This window comes from Coregonus lavaretus, assembly GCF_964263955.1.
Source record: "Coregonus lavaretus genome assembly, chromosome: 21".
Lineage (NCBI taxonomy): Eukaryota > Metazoa > Chordata > Actinopteri > Salmoniformes > Salmonidae > Coregonus > Coregonus lavaretus.
The window spans coordinates 1-17,975 of NC_140008.1; the positions used below are offsets into that span (position 1 = coordinate 1).

The window sequence follows — 17,975 nt, forward strand, 5'->3', positions numbered from 1 at the left end:
AGGGAGCCCAGCCAACAGCGAGTTGCAGTAGTCCAGACGGGAGATGACAAGTGCCTGGACCAGGACCTGCGCCGCTTCCTGTGTAAGGCAGGGTCGCACTCTCCGAATGTTGTAGAGCATGAACCTGCAGGAGCGGGTCACCGCCTTGATGTTGGCGGAGAACGACAGGGTGTTGTCCAGGGTCACGCCTAGGCTCTTCGCACTCTGGGAGGAGGACACAGCGGAGTTGTCTACCGTGATGGCGAGATCATGGAACGGGCAGTCCTTCCCGGGGAGGAAGAGCAGCTCCGTCTTGCCAGGGTTCAGCTACACACCCCATTTAGCCATCAACATGACCTTTCATGAAATTAGAGGGAGGGGGTCACCTATGAAATGAATGATTTCAAAAACAGACAAAAGCAAAGGTATTAAATTATATATAAACTCATCTGCAAAGAGAGGTTCACCTTTCCATGGAAGGGGAATGTGTGTACACATGGGTGTTGTTGCGTCATACCAACTATAAGCCTATCTTCTCCATCACATCACGTGTGTTGTTGCACCACACCAACTATAAGCCTATCTTCCCCATCACATCATGAAAGGTCATGTTGATGTTCATTTCTCCTCTCTTTTGCCCCTCCCCTTCTCTCACTCTCTCTCTCTCTCAGTAACATTCAAAGGGGTTTTATTGACACGGGAAATATATGTTACCATTGACAAAGCAAGTGAAATAAACAATCACAAACAGTAAACTTTAAACACACAAAAGTTTCAAAAGACAAAGACATTTGAAATGTTAATAATTTTACTATAAACAAGCAAAACAAAAAATACGAGTGTGTCAGTCCTGACCTGTATAGGAGTCGGTCAATACACTGTAAATGAAATATAAACTAGCTGGCTCCACTAGGGTCCTCTCAGTCAGCCGGCTCCACTAGGGTCCTCTCAGCCAGGTGTTTCCACTAGGACCCTCTCAGCCAGGTGGCTCCACTAGGGTCCTCTCAGCCAGCTGGCTCCACTAGGGTCCTCTCAGCCAGGTGGCTCCACTAGGGCCCTCTCAGCCAGGTGGCTCCACTAGGGTCCTCTCAGCCAGCTGGCTCCACTAGGGTCCTCTCAGCCAGGTGGCTCCACTAGGGTACTCTTAGGCAGCTGGTGTGTGTAGGAGAGTGTGAGCTGTGTGTGCAAAATGTAGAAGTACAAATGGCAAGGGACATGAAATAAACGGATAAATCTAGGCATAGGTTTTATTTACAGTGGTGTTTGTTCTCCACTGGTTACCCTATTCTTATCACAACTGGTCACACATTTTGCTGCCATGATTGCACGCTGCTGTATTTCACCTAACAGATATGGGAGCTTATCAATATTATATTTGTTTTCAAAGTATTTGGGGGTCCTTGTAATCTGAGGGAAATATGTCTCTCTCACATCATCGTTTAATTGGCAGGAGGTTAGGAGGGGCAGCTCAGTTTCCTCTCCTCTTCTCCCCCTCTCCTCTTCTCACTCCTCTCCTGTTCTCCCCTTCTCCTCTTCTCTCTCTCCCCTCCTCCCCTCTCTCTCTCTCTCCCCTCCTACCTCTCTCTCTCTCTCCCCTCCTCCCTCCCTCTCTCTCTCTCCCCTCCTCCCTCTCTCTCTCTCTCCCTCCTCCCTCTCCCCTCCTCCCTCTCTCTCTGTAGGTTTGCTGGACCTCCAGGGGACTATGTTTACTTGTTTGGCCACTTCCGTATGGAGGAGGTGAGTTCACTACAACACACATTATATCACATTTACATTTTAATCATTTAGCAGACGCTCTTATCCAGAGCCACTTACAGTTAGTTAGTGCATACATTATTTTTTGTCATACTAATGCTGTGTGTGTGTGATGTGTGTGTGTGTGTGTGTGTGTGTGTGTGTCTGTGTCTGTGTCTGTGTGTGTGTGTGTGTGTGTGTGTGTGTGTGTGTGTGTGTGTGTGTGTGTCTGTGTGTGTGTGTGTGTGTGTGTGCGTCTGTGTCTGTGTGTGTGTATGTGTACGTGTGTTTTCTCCACAGTGTGCTCCACCAGGCTGTCTGATAGAGCTGTGTATCCAGCTTAGCATGATCATGTTGGGAAAACAACTCATCCAGAACAACGTGTTCGAGATTGTTATACCGTACGTACACACACACACACACACAGCTATCTTAATATTAGTAGTTAGCTAATTCATATTCGTAAATACATACCTATCTTAACATTAGTAGCTAGCTAGCTTATATCTGTAAATACATAACTATCTTAACATTGGCTATATATTTAAAGACATGAGTTAGCTATCTTAATGTTAGTAATTAGTTGGCTAATATTGTTAACTGCTATGTTTAGTGCATTCGGAAAGTATTCAGATCCCTTGACCCTTTCCACATTTTGTTACGATACAGCCTTATTCTAAAATTGATGAAATATTTTTTTTCTCATCAATCTAGACACAGTACCCCATAATGACAAAGCGAAAACAAGTTTTTAGACGTGTTCGAGATTGTTATACCGTATGTACACACAGACACACACACACACACACACACACACACACACACACACACACACACACACACACACACACACACACACAAACAGGTACCATTGCTTATATGTGAATTACAGTTTGGAGCAGTCTGAGAGGTAGCTTTAATGTTAACATTAGTAGTTAGCTAGCTCATATCTGTAAATAGGTTACATATCTATATTAACATTAATAGTTAGCTTTCTCATATCTGTAAATGGGTTACATAGCTATTTTAACATTAGTAGTTAGCTAGCTCATATATGTAAATACATAACTATCTTCAAATCAAATCAAATCAAATTGTATTGGTCACATGCGCCGAATACAACAGGTGCAGTCATTACAGTGAAATGCTTACTTACAGCCCTTAACCAACAGTGCATTTATTTTAAACAAAAAAGTTAAAGAAAAGATGGAAATGGCGGCCGGAAGACAGGGTGGTGCGGCAGGTGCCGCTTCTCATTCGAATGCTGTAATTGTATCTAAACCATCAGGTGTACGCCGACCCCAGCTAAGTAACTCATGCAAAGAGTTAAAGCGCAATGATGTGTTTTATCTCCAGTACTCTGCCATGATTGTCAGTTATGTAGCTGCTCTACTGATCATCTCAGTGCGTCCTTGCTGGGATGACACAATCAGTCTACTACCGGAGAATATTAACACCAAACACAAACACATTGGTTCACCGTTCCACGGGAGCGGACAGTACACAGCATACCATAATGTTCTGAATAATGGCCAAGTCTACCTCGCTCCTTATTCTACTGAACCGCTTAGGCGCAACAAACACAAGTCCAACATTTATCGGAAACTGTTAAACTACCTGTTCACTACTCTCCTGCTCTCCGGGGATGTGCAACTCAATCCTGGGCCCAACATCACCGAGCCAGCGATACGCACCGGAGTGGAGGGTGGTGGATGGCCTCGTCCACTGATCGTCGCCGCTGTGGAGGTGGGTGAGTGCTATGGTCCTGTGGTTTCTCTCGACTCACCCGGCTCCAGGATGGATTTTGACTCTTCAAACATACCAAAGTCGCTATATGCGATCCCTGACTCTGCTTCTGGTATGCAAGCTGTTTTAATTAGTTCCCCGCATCCAGTGCAGGCGGGAGGGATTGTTAATTGCGCTACCGAACTGCCCCTAATCAAAACGGCCTAAACCCAGCCGTCAGAAAACACAGAAAATTTAACTTTTTTCAATGTGTCAATCACTCTCGAGTCATCTGGGACCCACGAGCTAAGCCCAAGGGACTACTAGGGGGGCACTTGAACATTCGTAGTGTCATTCCAAAAAGTGATCAAATTCAACATCTACTCACAGACTCCAACCTTGACTTTCTCTGCCTCTCAGAGACATGGCTCCATAGAAACTCTCCATCTGCTGCTTTGATTGTGCCTGGCTACAATGTTTTCAGGAGAGACGGGACTGAAGGAAGAGGAGGGGGTGTGATGATTTATATTAAAGAACATATCCGATGTAAACAAATTGAGTGGTCAGGTGATAATACATTTACATTTACATTTTAGTCATTTAGCAGACGCTCTTAACCAGAGCGACTTACAGGAGCAATTAGGGTTAAGTGCCTTGCTCAAGGGCACATTAACGTCATTTAGCAGACGCTCTTAGCCAGAGCGACTCACAAATTGGTGCGTTCACCCTATAGCCAGTGGGATAACCACTTTACAATTTGGGGGGGGGGGGGGGTTAGAAGGAATACTTTATCCTATCCCAGGTATTCCTTAAAGAGGTGGGGTTTCAAATGTCTCCGGAAGGTGGTGAGTGACTCCGCTGTCCTGGCGTCGTGAGGGAGCTTGTTCCACCATTGGGGTGCCAGAGCAGCGAACAGTTTTGACTGGGCTGAGCGGGAGCTATGCTTCCGCAGAGGAAAGGGAGCCAGCAGGCCAGAGGTGGATGAACGCAATGTCCTCGTTTGGGTGTAGGGACTGATCAGAGCCTGAAGGTACAGAGGTGCCGTTCCCCTCACTGCTCCATAGGCAAGCACCATGGTCTTGTAGCGGATGCGAGCTTCAACTGGAAGCCAGTGGAGTGTGCGGAGGAGGGGGGTGACGTGAGAGAACTTGGGAAGGTTGAACACCAGACGGGCTGCGGCATTCTGGATGAGTTGTAGGGGTTTAATGGCACAGGCAGGGAGCCCAGCCAACAGCGAGTTGCAGTAGTCCAGACGGGAGATGACAAGTGCCTGGACCAGGACCTGCGCCGCTTCCTGTGTAAGGCCGGGTCGCACTCTCCGAATGTTGTAGAGCATGAACCTGCAGGAGCGGGTCACCGCCTTGATGTTGGCGGAGAACGACAGGGTGTTGTCCAGGGTCACGCCTAGGCTCTTCGCACTCTGGGAGGAGGACACAGCGGAGTTGTCAACCGTGATGGCGAGATCATGGAACGGGCAGTCCTTCCCCGGGAGGAAGAGCAGCTCCGTCTTGCCAGGGTTCAGCTTGAGGTGGTGATCCGTCATCCATACTGATATGTCTGCCAGACATGCAGAGATGCGATTCGCCACCTGGTTATCAGAAGGGGGAAAGGAGAAGATTAGTTGTGTATCGTCAGCGTAGCAATGATAGGAAAGGCCATGTGAGGATATGACAGAGCCAAGTGACTTGGTGTATAGGGAGAAAAGGAGAGGGCCCAGAACCGATCCCTGGGGGACACCAGTGGTGAGAGCACGTGGTGCGGAGACAGCTTCCCGCCACGCCACTTGGTAGGAGCGACCGGTCAGGTAGGACGCAATCCAGGAGTGAGCCGCGCCGGAGATGCCCATCTCGGAGAGGGTGGAGAGGAGGATCTGATGGTTCACAGTATCAAAGGCAGCAGACAGGTCTAGAAGGACAAGAGCAGAGGAGAGAGAGTTAGCTTTAGCAGTGCGGAGAGTCTCCGTGACACAGAGAAGAGCAGTCTCAGTTGAATGACCAGTCCTGAAACCTGATTGGTTTGGATCAAGAAGGTCATTCTGAGAGAGATAGCAGGAGAGTTGGCTAAAGACGGCACGCTCAATAGTTTTGGAAAGAAAAGAAAGAAGGGATACTGGTCTGTAGTTGTTGACATCAGTGGGGTCGAGTGTTGGTTTTTTGAGAAGGGGAGTAACTCTCGCTCTCTTGAAGACGGAAGGGACATGGCCAGCGGTCAAGGATGAGTTGATCAGCGAGGTGAGGTAGGGGAGAAGGTCACCGGAGATGGTCTGGAGAAGGGAGGAGGGGATGGGGTCAAGCGGGCAGGTTGTTGGGCGGCCTGCAGTCACAAGTCGCAGGATTTTATCTGGAGAGAGAGGGGAGAAAGAAGTCAAAGCATAGGGTAGGGCAGTGTGAGCAGGACCAGCAGTGTCATTAGACTTAACAAACGAGGATCGGATGTCGTCAACCTTCTTTTCAAAGTGGTTGACGAAGTCATCCACAGAGAGAGAGGAGGTGGGGGGGGGGGGGGGGGGATTCAGGAGGGAGGAAAATGTGGCAAAGAGCTTCCTAGGGTTAGAGGCAGATGCTTGGAATTTAGAGTGGTAGAAGGTGGCCTTAGCAGCAGAAACAGATGAAGAAAATGTAGAGAGGAGGGAGTGAAAAGATGCCAGGTCGGCAGGGAGTTTAGTTTTCTTCCATTTCCGCTCCGCTGCCCGGAGCTCTGTTCTGTGAGCTCGCAATGAGTCATCAAGCCACGGAGCTGGAGGGGAGGACCGAGCCGGCCGGGAGGATAGGGGACACAGAGAGTCAAAGGATGCAGAAAGGGAGGAGAGGAGGGTTGAGGAGGCAGAATCAGGAGATTGGAGGGAGAAGGATTGAGCAGAGGGAAGAGATGATAGGATGGAAGAGGAGAGAGTAGTGGGAGAGAGAGAGCGAAGGTTGCGGCGGCGCATTACCATCTGTGTAGGGGCAGAGTGAGTAGTGTGGGAGGAGAGTGAGAGAGAAAAGGAAACAAAGTAGTGGTCGGAGACTTGGAGGGGAGTTGCAGTGAGATTAGTAGAGGAGCAGCATCTAGTGAAGATGAGGTCAAGCGTATTGCCTGCCTTGTGAGTAGGGGGGGACGGTGAGAGGGTGAGGTCAAAAGAGGAGAGGAGTGGAAAGAAGGAGGCAGAGAGAAATGAGTCAAATGTGGACATAGGGAGGTTGAAATCCCCCAAAACTGTGAGGGGTGAGCCATCCTCAGGGAAGGAACTTATCAAGGCGTCAAGCTCATTGATGAACTCTCCAAGGGAACCTGGAGGGCGATAGATGACAAGGATATTAAGCTTAAATGGGCTAGTGACTGTGACAGCATGGAATTCAAATGAGGAGATAGACAGATGGGTTAGGGGAAAAATTGAGAATGTCCACTTGGGAGAGATGAGGATTCCTGTACCACCACCCCTCTGACCAGATGCTCTCGGGGTATGCGAGAACACATGGTCAGACGAGGAGAGAGCAGTAGGAGTAGCAGTGTTTTCAGTGGTGATCCATGTTTCCGTCAGCGCCAGGAAGTCGAGGGACTGGAGGTTGGCATAGGCTGGGATGAAGTCAGCTTTGTTGGCAGCAGAACGGCAGTTCCAGAGGCTGCCTGCGACCTGGAACTCCACGTGGGTGGTGCGTGCAGGGACCACCAGGTTGGAGAGGCAGCAGCCACGCGGTGTGGTGCGTTTGTGTAGCCTGTGCAGAGAGGAGAGAACAGGGATAGGCAGAGGCATAGTTGACAGGCTGTAGCAAATGGCTACAAAAATGCAGAGGAGATCGGAATGAAATGGACTAAGCATCTGGGAGCGGAGAGAGCAGGGCCTCCCTCACCAAAAACTTCTACCTCAGAAACTAAAATTGTTTCACTGAACCACCCGAACAAAAAACTCTCCCAACTTCCGCCTTTGGAAATCAGAATTGTTGTGAACCACAGCGGTTCAATGTTTAAAGGAATAGACTCAACCCACTTTGTTCAGCTAGCCAACTATGACACCATAGCCAACTAGCAGACTAGCATCCAATAACAATAACACACCGTTTAGCACCAACACTTGGTCACAACAAACCACCAATAATGTGATAACACACTAAACAGATCATTCGTGTCTGTGTCAAGTTCCTTTCATGACGCAGCAATGATTAGACGTTGGCTAGCTAGGACAAGTATATTGTGGTTAGCTACTACAGTACAGCCAGCTGGTCATGTTGGGTAGCTAGCAATGGCCACTGTGTTGGCTCTGTTTGAAGAACGGCTAGCTAGCTAGCTTCGTGCTACAGCCGGCACGGCCGAGGACACTGCCAAGACACAGTAACTACCCACAACAACCCACGAAGCCTAGCTATGACGCCGTAGCCAACCTGCAAGCTAGCATCCATTAGCACAGAACTTAGCATCAGCACCTGGCCATAACAAACTGCCAAGAGTGTGTCAGCACACCAAACAGACAATTCAAGTCCGTGTCGAGTTCCCTTCACAACGCAGCAAAATAAAAATAAAAAAATAATAAAAAAATTAAACGTTGGAACCAGCTCTCCAGCGTTGCTAATCGTTACCAGTAGCTACCCGCTAGCTAGCTAGCCTCGTGCCTCGATACTAACCTACAACTACCCACGGAAACCTAATAACAACAGCACCAACCTACAATAAATACAATACCTAACTACAGCTAACTACCTACCTACGATCTAATACATGGTTAAGCAAAAGTTAAACGTTGGCTAGGACTACATTACCATTGGAACCAGCTCTCCAGCGTTGCTAATCGTTACCTGTAGCTACCTGCTAGCTAGCTAGCCTCGTGCCTCGATACTAACCCACAATTACCCACGGAAACCTACAATAACAACAATACTAACCTACAGTAAATACAATACCTAACTACAGCTAACTACCTACCTACGATCTAATACATGGTTAAGCAAAAGTTAAACGTTGGCTAGGACTACATTACCATTGGAACCAGCTCTCCAGCGTTGCTAATCGTTACCAGTAGCTACCCGCTAGCTAGCTAGCCTCGTGCCTCGATACTAACCCACAATTACCCACGGAAACCTACAATAACAACAATACTAACCTACAATAAATACAATACCTAACTACAGCTAACTACCTACCTACGATCTAACACATGGTTAGGCTTTACTCAACACTACATGTAGCTTACCTCCTGCTTACCTCCAGCCAGAGAAAAACACATAATAAACGATAATGAACTAGAATGTATTGGCCTGAACATTACACTGTCTCCCCAAATGTCTTTTACCCTCATTGGAATGTATAGGCCACCTTCCACCAAAAGTGTGTTTTTTGATCAGTTTAATAACATGCTTAGGGAATGTGATTTTGGGAAAGAGGTCATCTTAATGGGAGATTTTAACATTAATTATGAAGACAAGTGTTGTAGGAAAACCCTCAAATGGATCACTAATACCTTTGACCTTACACAGCTAGTTAAAGGGCCAACCAGGGTGACTTGTTGCTCTAAAACACAGATTGATTTGGTGTTCAGTAATAAACCAGAGAGAGTGACTAAATCATTCAATATGGTTACTGGGCTATCTGATCATAATCTGACACTTATAGCCAGAAAGCTGTCTAAGAGCAGGTTTAACCTCTCTACTGTTAGAAAGCCTGATCAACTAAGAATACATAAGAGTGAATTAAGCTATTTTGAAAATGCAATTAAGGGAATTAACTGGAATGATCTCTTGTCCTATGCAGACGTGGAAGCTGATAGTCAAGTTTTTCTATCCACAATCCAGACTACATTAAATGGTTTCCTAAAGAAAATCAAATCCAAACCTGGCCAAAAGAACACTCTTCCTTGGCTAAATGGAGAAATCTGGAAATTGATGAAAGAACGAGATTATTATCTAAAAATAGCCCTAAGATCCAAATTAGAGCATGACAGACGTAGGTTTACCATGTTGAGAAATAAGGTGATGAAAGAAATCAGACAGGCCAAGGAAAACTTTTTTATTAACATAATTGGTGAAGCAAAGGGAAATTCTAAACTGATCTGGGAGAATCTAAAAAAGTTAACAGGGAAAGACCATAGTAACACTGCAAAAAGACTACAAATCATGGTGAATAACAATCTAACACAGGATGCAGTCGAAATAGCAATAGCCTTCAATTCCTACTTTATTGACTCTGTCAGGGTACTGACACAGAACCCCTCCACTGGTTTCTTGGGCTCAGTGCTAGTAAATGATGCTCAACCTGTCTTCATCATAAGGGATGTTTCTGAGTCAAAGGTAGACAAGATGATTAGCTCACTAAAGAACTCTAAAGCCAAAGATGTGTTTGGGATGGACTCTACCTTTCTTAGAAACTACAAAGAGTCACTCATTGGCCCCATTACTAAGGTCACCAACACATCTATTGGTCTCGGGGTGTTTCCAAGGGTATGGAAGTCGGCCATAATAACGGCCATCTTTAAATCAGGCGACCCTGCTGATGTGAGTAACTACAGGCCCATTAGTATACTACCTGTGGTGTCAAAGGTTGTTGAAAAGTGTGTAGCAGAACAACTGATTGCCCACCTCAACAACAGCCCCTTCACATTACATTGCATGCAGTTTGGCTTCAGAGCGAAACACTCCACAGAAATGGCCAACTGCTTTTTTCTGGAAAATGTGAAGTCCAAGATGGACAAAGGGGGCGTTGTTGGGGCTGTGTTTCTGGACCTAAGGAAGGCTTTTGATACTGTTAACCATGAGATTCTCATCACATAATTGTCCAAGTTCAACTTTTCCCCCGATGCCTTGAGATGGATGAAATCATACCTTGAAGGCAGAACTCAGTGTGTCAGAGTGAGCAATGAGCTGTCGCCCACTCTTAGCTATGATGTGGGTGTGCCCCAAGGGTCAATACTGGGGCCCCTCCTGTTCAGCCTGTACATTAATGATCTGCCTTCTGTCTGTACTGGGTCTGAAGTTCAAATGTATGCAGATGATACAGTGATATATGTGCATGCAAAGAGCAAACAACAAGCTGCACAAGAACTCACTACTGTAATGGTCCAGGTTACAAAGTGGCTCAGTGACTCGTGTTTGCATCTCAATGTGAAAAAAACTGTTTGCATGTTCTTCACAAAGAGGGCAACAGATGCTACTGAGCCAGAAGTCTATGTGTCAGGGGAGAAGCTCCAGGGGGTATCTGATTTTAAGTACCTTGGCATCATACTTGATTCCAACCTCTCTTTTAAAAAGCATGTGAAAAAGGTAATTCAAATAACCAAATTCAACCTAGCTAATTTCCGATTTATATGAAATTGTTTGACTACAGAGGTAGCAAAACTGTACTTCAAATCTATGATACTCCCCCACTTAACATACTGTTTGGCTAGTTGGGCCCAAGCTTGCTGTACAACAGTAAGACCTATTCAGTCTGTCTACAAACAGGCTCTCAAAGTGCTTGATAGGAAGCCCAATAGCCATCATCACTGTCACATCCTTAGAAAGCATGAGCTCCTGAGTTGGGAAAATCTTGTGCAATACACCGATGCATGTCTTGTATTCAAGATCCTAAATGGCTTGGCTCCCCCTCCACTCAGTATTTTTGTTAAACAGAAAACCCAAACATATGGCAGCAGATCCACAAGGTCTGCCATGAGAGGTGACTGTGTAGTTCCCCTAAGGAAAAGCACCTTTAGTAAATCCGCTTTTTCTGTGAGAGCTTCCCATGTCTGGAATACACTGCCATCAGACACACATAACTGCACCACATATCACACTTTCACAAAATGCTTGAAGACATGGCTAAAGGTCAATCAGATTTGTGAACATGGTCCCTAGCTGTGTGTTGCCGCTTTCCATGTCTGTTGTCTGTAACTTGTGAGGTGTGGAAACACTTTGTTGCTTTTATTAATTTTGTCTTGCTGCTTTTTGTTCTATGTTGCTCTGTCTGTATGCTACGTCTTGCTTGTCCTATGTTGCTATGTCTGTATGCTATGTCTTCTATGTTGTTATTGTCTATATTGTAATTGTTTTTAATAACCTGCCCAGGGACTGCGGTTGAAAATTAGCCGGCTGGCTAAAACCGGCACTTTTACTGAAACGTTGATTAATGTGCACTGTCCCTGTAAAAATAAACTTAAACTTAAACTTAAAAATAAAACAACAACAACAAAAAAAGTGTTGAGAAAAAAAATAGCAGAAGTAAAATAAAGTGACAGTAGGGAGGCTATATATACAGGGGGGTACCGTTGCAGAGTCAATGTGCGGGGGCACCGGCTAGTTGAGGTAGTTGAGGTAATATGTACATGTGGGTAGAGTTAAAGTGACTATGCATAAATACTTAACAGAGTAGCAGCAGCGTAAAAAGGATGGGGTGGGGGGGCAGTGCAAATAGTCCGGGTAGCCATGATTAGCTGTTCAGGAGTCTTATGGCTTGGGGGTAGAAGCTGTTGAGAAGTCTTTTGGACCTAGACTTGGCACTCCGGTACCGCTTGCCGTGCGGTAGCAGAGAGAACAGTCTATGACTAGGGTGGCTGGAGTCTTTGACAATTTTGAGGGCCTTCCTCTGACACCGCCTGGTATAGAGGTCCTGGATGGCAGGAAGCTTTGCCCCAGTGATGTACTGGGCCGTACGCACTACCCTCTGTAGTGCCTTGCGGTCGGAGGCCAAGCAGTTGCCATACCAGGCGGTGATGCAACCAGTCAGGATGCTCTCGATGGTGCAGCTGTAGAATTTTTTGAGGATCTGAGGACCCATGCCAAATCTTTTTAGTCTCCTGAGGGGGAATAGGCTTTGTCGTGCCCTCTTCACGACTGTCTTGGTGTGTTTGGACCATGATAGTTTGTTGGTGATGTGGACACCAAGGAACTTGAAGCTCTCAACCTGTTCCACTACAGCCCCGTCGATGAGAATGGGGGCGTGCTCAGTCCTCTTTTTTTTCCTGTAGTCCACAATCATCTCCTTTGTCTTGTCTCTTAACATTAGTAGTTAGCTAACTCATATCTGTAAATACATAACTATCTTAACATTAGTAGTTAGCTAACTCATATCTGTAAATACATAACTATCTTAACATTAGTAGTTAGCTAACTCATATCTGTAAATACATAACTATCTTAACATTAGTAGTTAGCTAGCTTATATCTGTATATACATAACTATCTTAACATTAGTAGTTAGCTAACTCATATCTGTAAATACATAACTATCTTAACATTAGTAGTTAGCTAACTCATATCTGTAAATACATAACTATCTTAACATTAGTAGTTAGCTAACTCATATCTGTAAATACATACCTATCTTAACATTAGTAGCTAGCTAGCTTATACCTGTAAATACATAACAATCTTAACATTAGTAGTTAGCTAATTCATATTCGTAAATACATACCTATCTTAACATTAGTAGCTAGCTAGCTTATATCTGTAAATACATACCTATCTTAACATTAGTAGATAGCTAGCTTATATCTGTAAATACATAGCTATCTTAACATTGGCTATATATTTAAAGACATGAGTTAGCTATCTTAATGTTAGTAGTTAGTTGGCTAATATTGTTAATAGCTATGTTTAGTGCATTCGGAAAGTATTCAGATCCCTTGACTTTTTCCAAATTTTGTTACGATACAGCCTTATTCTAAAATGGATTTTTTTTAAATGTTCTCATCAATCTACACACAGTACCCCATAATGAAGTGAAAACAAGTTTTTAGAAATGTTTGCTAAATTATTAAAAATAAAAAACAAAAATATCTTATTTACATAAGTATTCAGATCCTTTGCTATAAGACTCGAAATTGAGCTTGGATGCATCCTGTTTCCATTGATCATCCTTAAAATGTTTCTACAACTTCATTGGAGTCCACCTGAGGTAAATTCAATTGATTGGACATGATTTGGAAAGGCACACCTGTCTATGCAAGGTCCCACAGTTGACAGTGCATGTCAGAGCAAAAACCAAGCCATGAGGTCGAAGGAATTGTCCGTAGAGCTCCGAGACAGGATTGTGTTGAGGCACAGATGGAAGGGTACCAAAACATTTCTGCAGCGTTGAAGGTCCCCAAGAACACCGTGGCCTCCATCATTCTTAAATGGAAGATGTTTGGAACCACCAAGACACCAAGAGCAATTGGGGGAGAAGGGCCTTGGTCAGGGAGGTGACCAAGAACCCGATGGTCACTCTGAAAGAGCTCCAGAGTTCCTCTGTGGAGATGGGAGAACCTTCCAGAAGGACAACCATCTCTGCAGCACTCCACCAATCAGGCCTTTATGGTAGAGTGGCCAGACGGAAGCCACTCCTCAGTAAAAGGCACATGACAGCCCGCTTGGAGTTTGCCAAAAGGCACCTAAAGGACTCTCAGACCATGAGAAACAAGATTCTCTGTTCTAATGAAACCAAGATTGAACTCTTTTGCCTGAATGCCAAGCATCACTTCTGGAGGAAGCCTGGCACCATCCCTACGGTGAAGCATGGTGATGGCAGCATCATGCTGTGGGGATGTTTTTCAGCGGCAGGGACTGGGAGACTAGTCAGGATCGAGGGAAAGATGAACGCCGCAAAGAACAGAGAGATCCTTGATAAAAACCTGCCCCAGAGCGTTCAGGACCTCAGACTGGGGCGAAGGTTCACCTTCCAACAGGACAATGACCCTAAGCACACAGCCAAGACAACGCAGGAGTGGCTTCGGGACAAGTCTCTGATTGTCCTTGAGTGGCCCAGCCAGAGCCCGGACTTGAACCCGATCTAACATCTCTAGAGAAACCTGAAAATATCTGTGCAGCAACGCTTCCCATCCAACCAGACAGAGCTTGAGAGAATCTGCAGTGAAGAATGGGAGAAACTCCCCAAATACAGGTGTGCCAAGCTTATAGCGTCATACCCAAGAAGACTCGAGGCTGTAATCGCTGCCAAAGGTGCTTCAACAAAGTACTGAGTAAAGGGTCTGATATTTCCATTTTTGTGTTCTTTAATATATTTGCAAACATTTCTAAAACCTTTTTTGCTTTGTCATTATGGGGTATTGTGTGTAGATTGATGAGGAAAAAAACAACAATTTAATCTACTTTAGAATAAGGCTGTAACGTAACAAAATGTGAAAAAAGTCAAGGGGTCTGAGTACTTTCCGAAGGCACTGTATAACGAATTGAATTTCTCTCTCTGTCTTTATCTCTCTGTCTCTCTCTCTCTGTCTTTATCTCTCTCTCTCTCTCTCTCTCTCTCTCTCTCTCTCTCTCTCTCTCTCTCTCTCTCTGTCTTTATCTCTCTCTCGCTGTCTTTATCTCTCTGTTTCTCTCTCTCTCTCTCTGCAGTAAGCTAAAAAAGATGTACAGAACATACAAGGAGAAGGATAAAGGAGGAGAGGAAGACGAGGATGAGGAGGAGACAAAGAGGCCAAAGCAACAGTGGGACAAAGACTTCTCCCTGGATCCCTTCGAGGGGCTCAGCCCGGAATACATGGAGATGAGTGAGTAGCACCCACACACACACACACACACACACACACACACACACACACACACACACACACGATGTGTACAGGGAAAGTGAACATTTAACAACCAGTGTGTGTGTATGCAGTCATCCAGTATGGGTTTGTCACCATCTTCGTGGCGTCGTTCCCTCTGGCTCCTCTCTTTGCTCTGCTCAACAACGTGATCGAGATCCGCCTCGACGCTGCCAAGTTCACCACAGAGATCCGCCGCCCAGACGCTGTGCGCCGCCCAGACATAGGTACTGACCACAACCCAACCACAACACAACCACTACACAACCACTACACAACCACAACACAACCACAACACAACCACAACACAACCACTACACAACCACTACACAACCACTACACAACCACTACACAACCACAACAAAACCACTACACAACCACTACACAACCACAACACAACCACTACACAACCACAACACAACCACAATACAACCACAACACAACCACTACAAAACCACAACACAACCACTACACAACCACTACACAACCACTACACAACCACAACACAACCACTACACAACCACAACACAACCACAACCCAACCACAACACAACCACAACACAACCACTACACAACCACAACACAACCACTATACAACCACAACAAAACCACTACACAACACTACAAAACCACAACACAACCACAACACAACCACTACAAAACCACAACACAACCACTACACAACCACTACACAACCACAACACAACCACTACACAACCACAACACAACCACTACAAAACCACAACACAACCACTACACAACCACTAAACAACCACAACACAACCACTACACAACACAACCACTACACAACCTCAACACAACCACTACACAACCACAACACAACCACAACACAACCACTACACAACACTACAAAACCACAACACAACCACAACACAACCACAACACAACCACTACAAAACCACAACACAACCACTACACAACCACTACACAACCACAACACAACTACAACACAACCACTAAACAACCACTAAACAACCACTAAACAACCACAACACAACCACTACACAACCACAACACAACCACTAAACAAAACCACAACACAACCACAACCACAACACAACCACAACAAAACCACTACACTACACAACACTACAAAACCACAACACAACCACAACACAACCACTACAAAACCACAACACAACCACAACACAACCACTACAAAACCACAACACAACCACTACACAATCAACCGCAACTTAATGACGTAACCATACGAGAACCACAATAGCACAACTTCAACCCATAACACTATCTCTGTATGAGTGTGTTCCAGACTATCCTTAAGAGTTTTACTCTGAGTGTGTTCTAGACTATTCTTAAGAGCTTTACTCTGAGTGTGTTCTAGACTATTCTTAAGAGTTTTACTCTGAGTGTGTTCTAGACTATTCCTAAGAGCTTTACTCTGAGTGTGTTCTAGACTATTCCTAAGAGCTTTACTCTGAGTGTGTTCTAGACTATCCTTAAGAGTTTTCCTCCTCTTCTCCTCTGTAACATTCCTCCTCTTCTCTTTCTCTGTCACATTCCTCCTCTTCTCTTTCTCTGTCACATTCCTCCTTCTCTCTTTCTCTGTCACATTCCTCCTCTCTTTCTCTGTCGCATTCCTCCTCTTCATTCTCTGTCACATTCCTCCTTCTCTCTTTCTCTGTCACATTCCTCCTTCTCTCTTTCTCTGTCATATTCCTCCTTCTCTCTTTCTCTGTCACATTCCTCCTCTTCTCTTTCTCTGTCACATTCCTCCTTCTCTCTTTCTCTGTCATATTCCTCCTTCTCTCTTTCTCTGTCACATTCCTCCTCTTCTATTTCTCTGTCACATTCCTCCTTCTCTCTTTCTCTGTCACATTCCTCCTTCTCTCTTTCTCTGTCACATTCCTCCTCTTCTCTTTCTCTGTCACATTCCTCATCTTCTTTCTCTGTCACATTCCTCCTCTCTTTCTCTGTCACATTCCTCCTTCTCTCTTTCTCTGTCATATTCCTCCTTCTCTCTTTCTCTGTCACATTCCTCCTCTTCTTTCTCTGTCACACTCCTCCTCTTTCTCTGTCATATTCCTCCTCTTCTCTTTCTCTGTCACATTCCTCCTCTTCTTTCTCTGTCACATTCCTCCTCTTCTCTTTCTCTGTCATATTCCTCCTTCTCTTTCTCTGTCACATTCCTCCTTCTCTCTTTCTATGTCATATTCCTCCTTCTCTTTCTCTGTCACATTCCTCCTTCTCTCTTTCTCTGTCACATTCCTCCTCTTCTTTCTCTGTCACAATCCTCCTCTTCTCTTTCTCTGTCATATTCCTCCTTCTCTTTCTCTGTCACATTCCTCCTTCGCTCTTTCTCTGTCATATTCCTCCTTCTCTCTTTCTCTGTCACATTCCTCCTCTTCTCTTTCTCTGTCACATTCCTCCTCTTCTTCTCTGTCACATTCCCCCTTCTCTCTTTCTCTGTCATATTCCTCCTTCTCTCTTTCTCTGTCACATTCCTCCTCTTCTCTTTCTCTGTCACATTCCTCCTTCTCTCTTTCTCTGTCACATTCCTCCTCTTCTTTCTCTGTCACATTCCTCCTCTTCTCTTTCTCTGTCATATTCCTCCTTCTCTTTCTCTGTCACAATCCTCCTTCTCTCTTTCTCTGTCACATTCCTCCTCCTCTTCTTCTCTGTCACATTCCTCATTCTCTCTTACTCTGTCACATTCCTCCTCTTCTCTTTCTCTGTCACATTCCTCATCTTCTTCTCTGTCACATTCCTCCTTCTCCTCTTTCTCTGTCACATTCCTCATATTCTCTGTCACATTCCTCCTTCTCTCTTTCTCTGTCACATTCCTCCTTCTCTCTTTCTCTGTCACATTCCTCATCTTCTTCTCTGTCACATTCCTCCTTCTCTCTTTCTCTGTCACATTCCTCCTTCTCTCTTTCTCTGTCACATTCCTCCTCTTCTTTCTCTGTCACATTCCTCCTCTTCTTTCTCTGTCACATTCCTCCTCTTCTTTCTCTGTCACATTCCTCCTTCTCTCTTTCTCTGTCACATTCCTCATCTTCTTCTCTGTCACATTCCTCCTCTTCTC

At 45.2% G+C, this 17,975-nt stretch overlaps 1 protein-coding gene across 1 annotated transcript in view; it reads left to right on the top strand.

The window, feature by feature from the left end:
• Nucleotides 1–1,658: 1,658 nt before the first annotated feature.
• LOC311148671 (anoctamin-2-like) overlaps nucleotides 1,659–17,975 on the top strand; it is a gene marked incomplete at both ends in the record, with an annotated part of 39,085 nt that continues 22,768 nt past the window's right edge. The window contains 4 exons of the mRNA XM_084185651.1: nucleotides 1,659–1,716; nucleotides 2,014–2,114; nucleotides 14,715–14,869; nucleotides 14,983–15,135. Of these exons, the coding sequence (XP_084041777.1) occupies nucleotides 1,659–1,716; nucleotides 2,014–2,114; nucleotides 14,715–14,869; nucleotides 14,983–15,135 (467 nt within the window). The remainder of the gene's footprint in view (nucleotides 1,717–2,013; nucleotides 2,115–14,714; nucleotides 14,870–14,982; nucleotides 15,136–17,975) is intronic.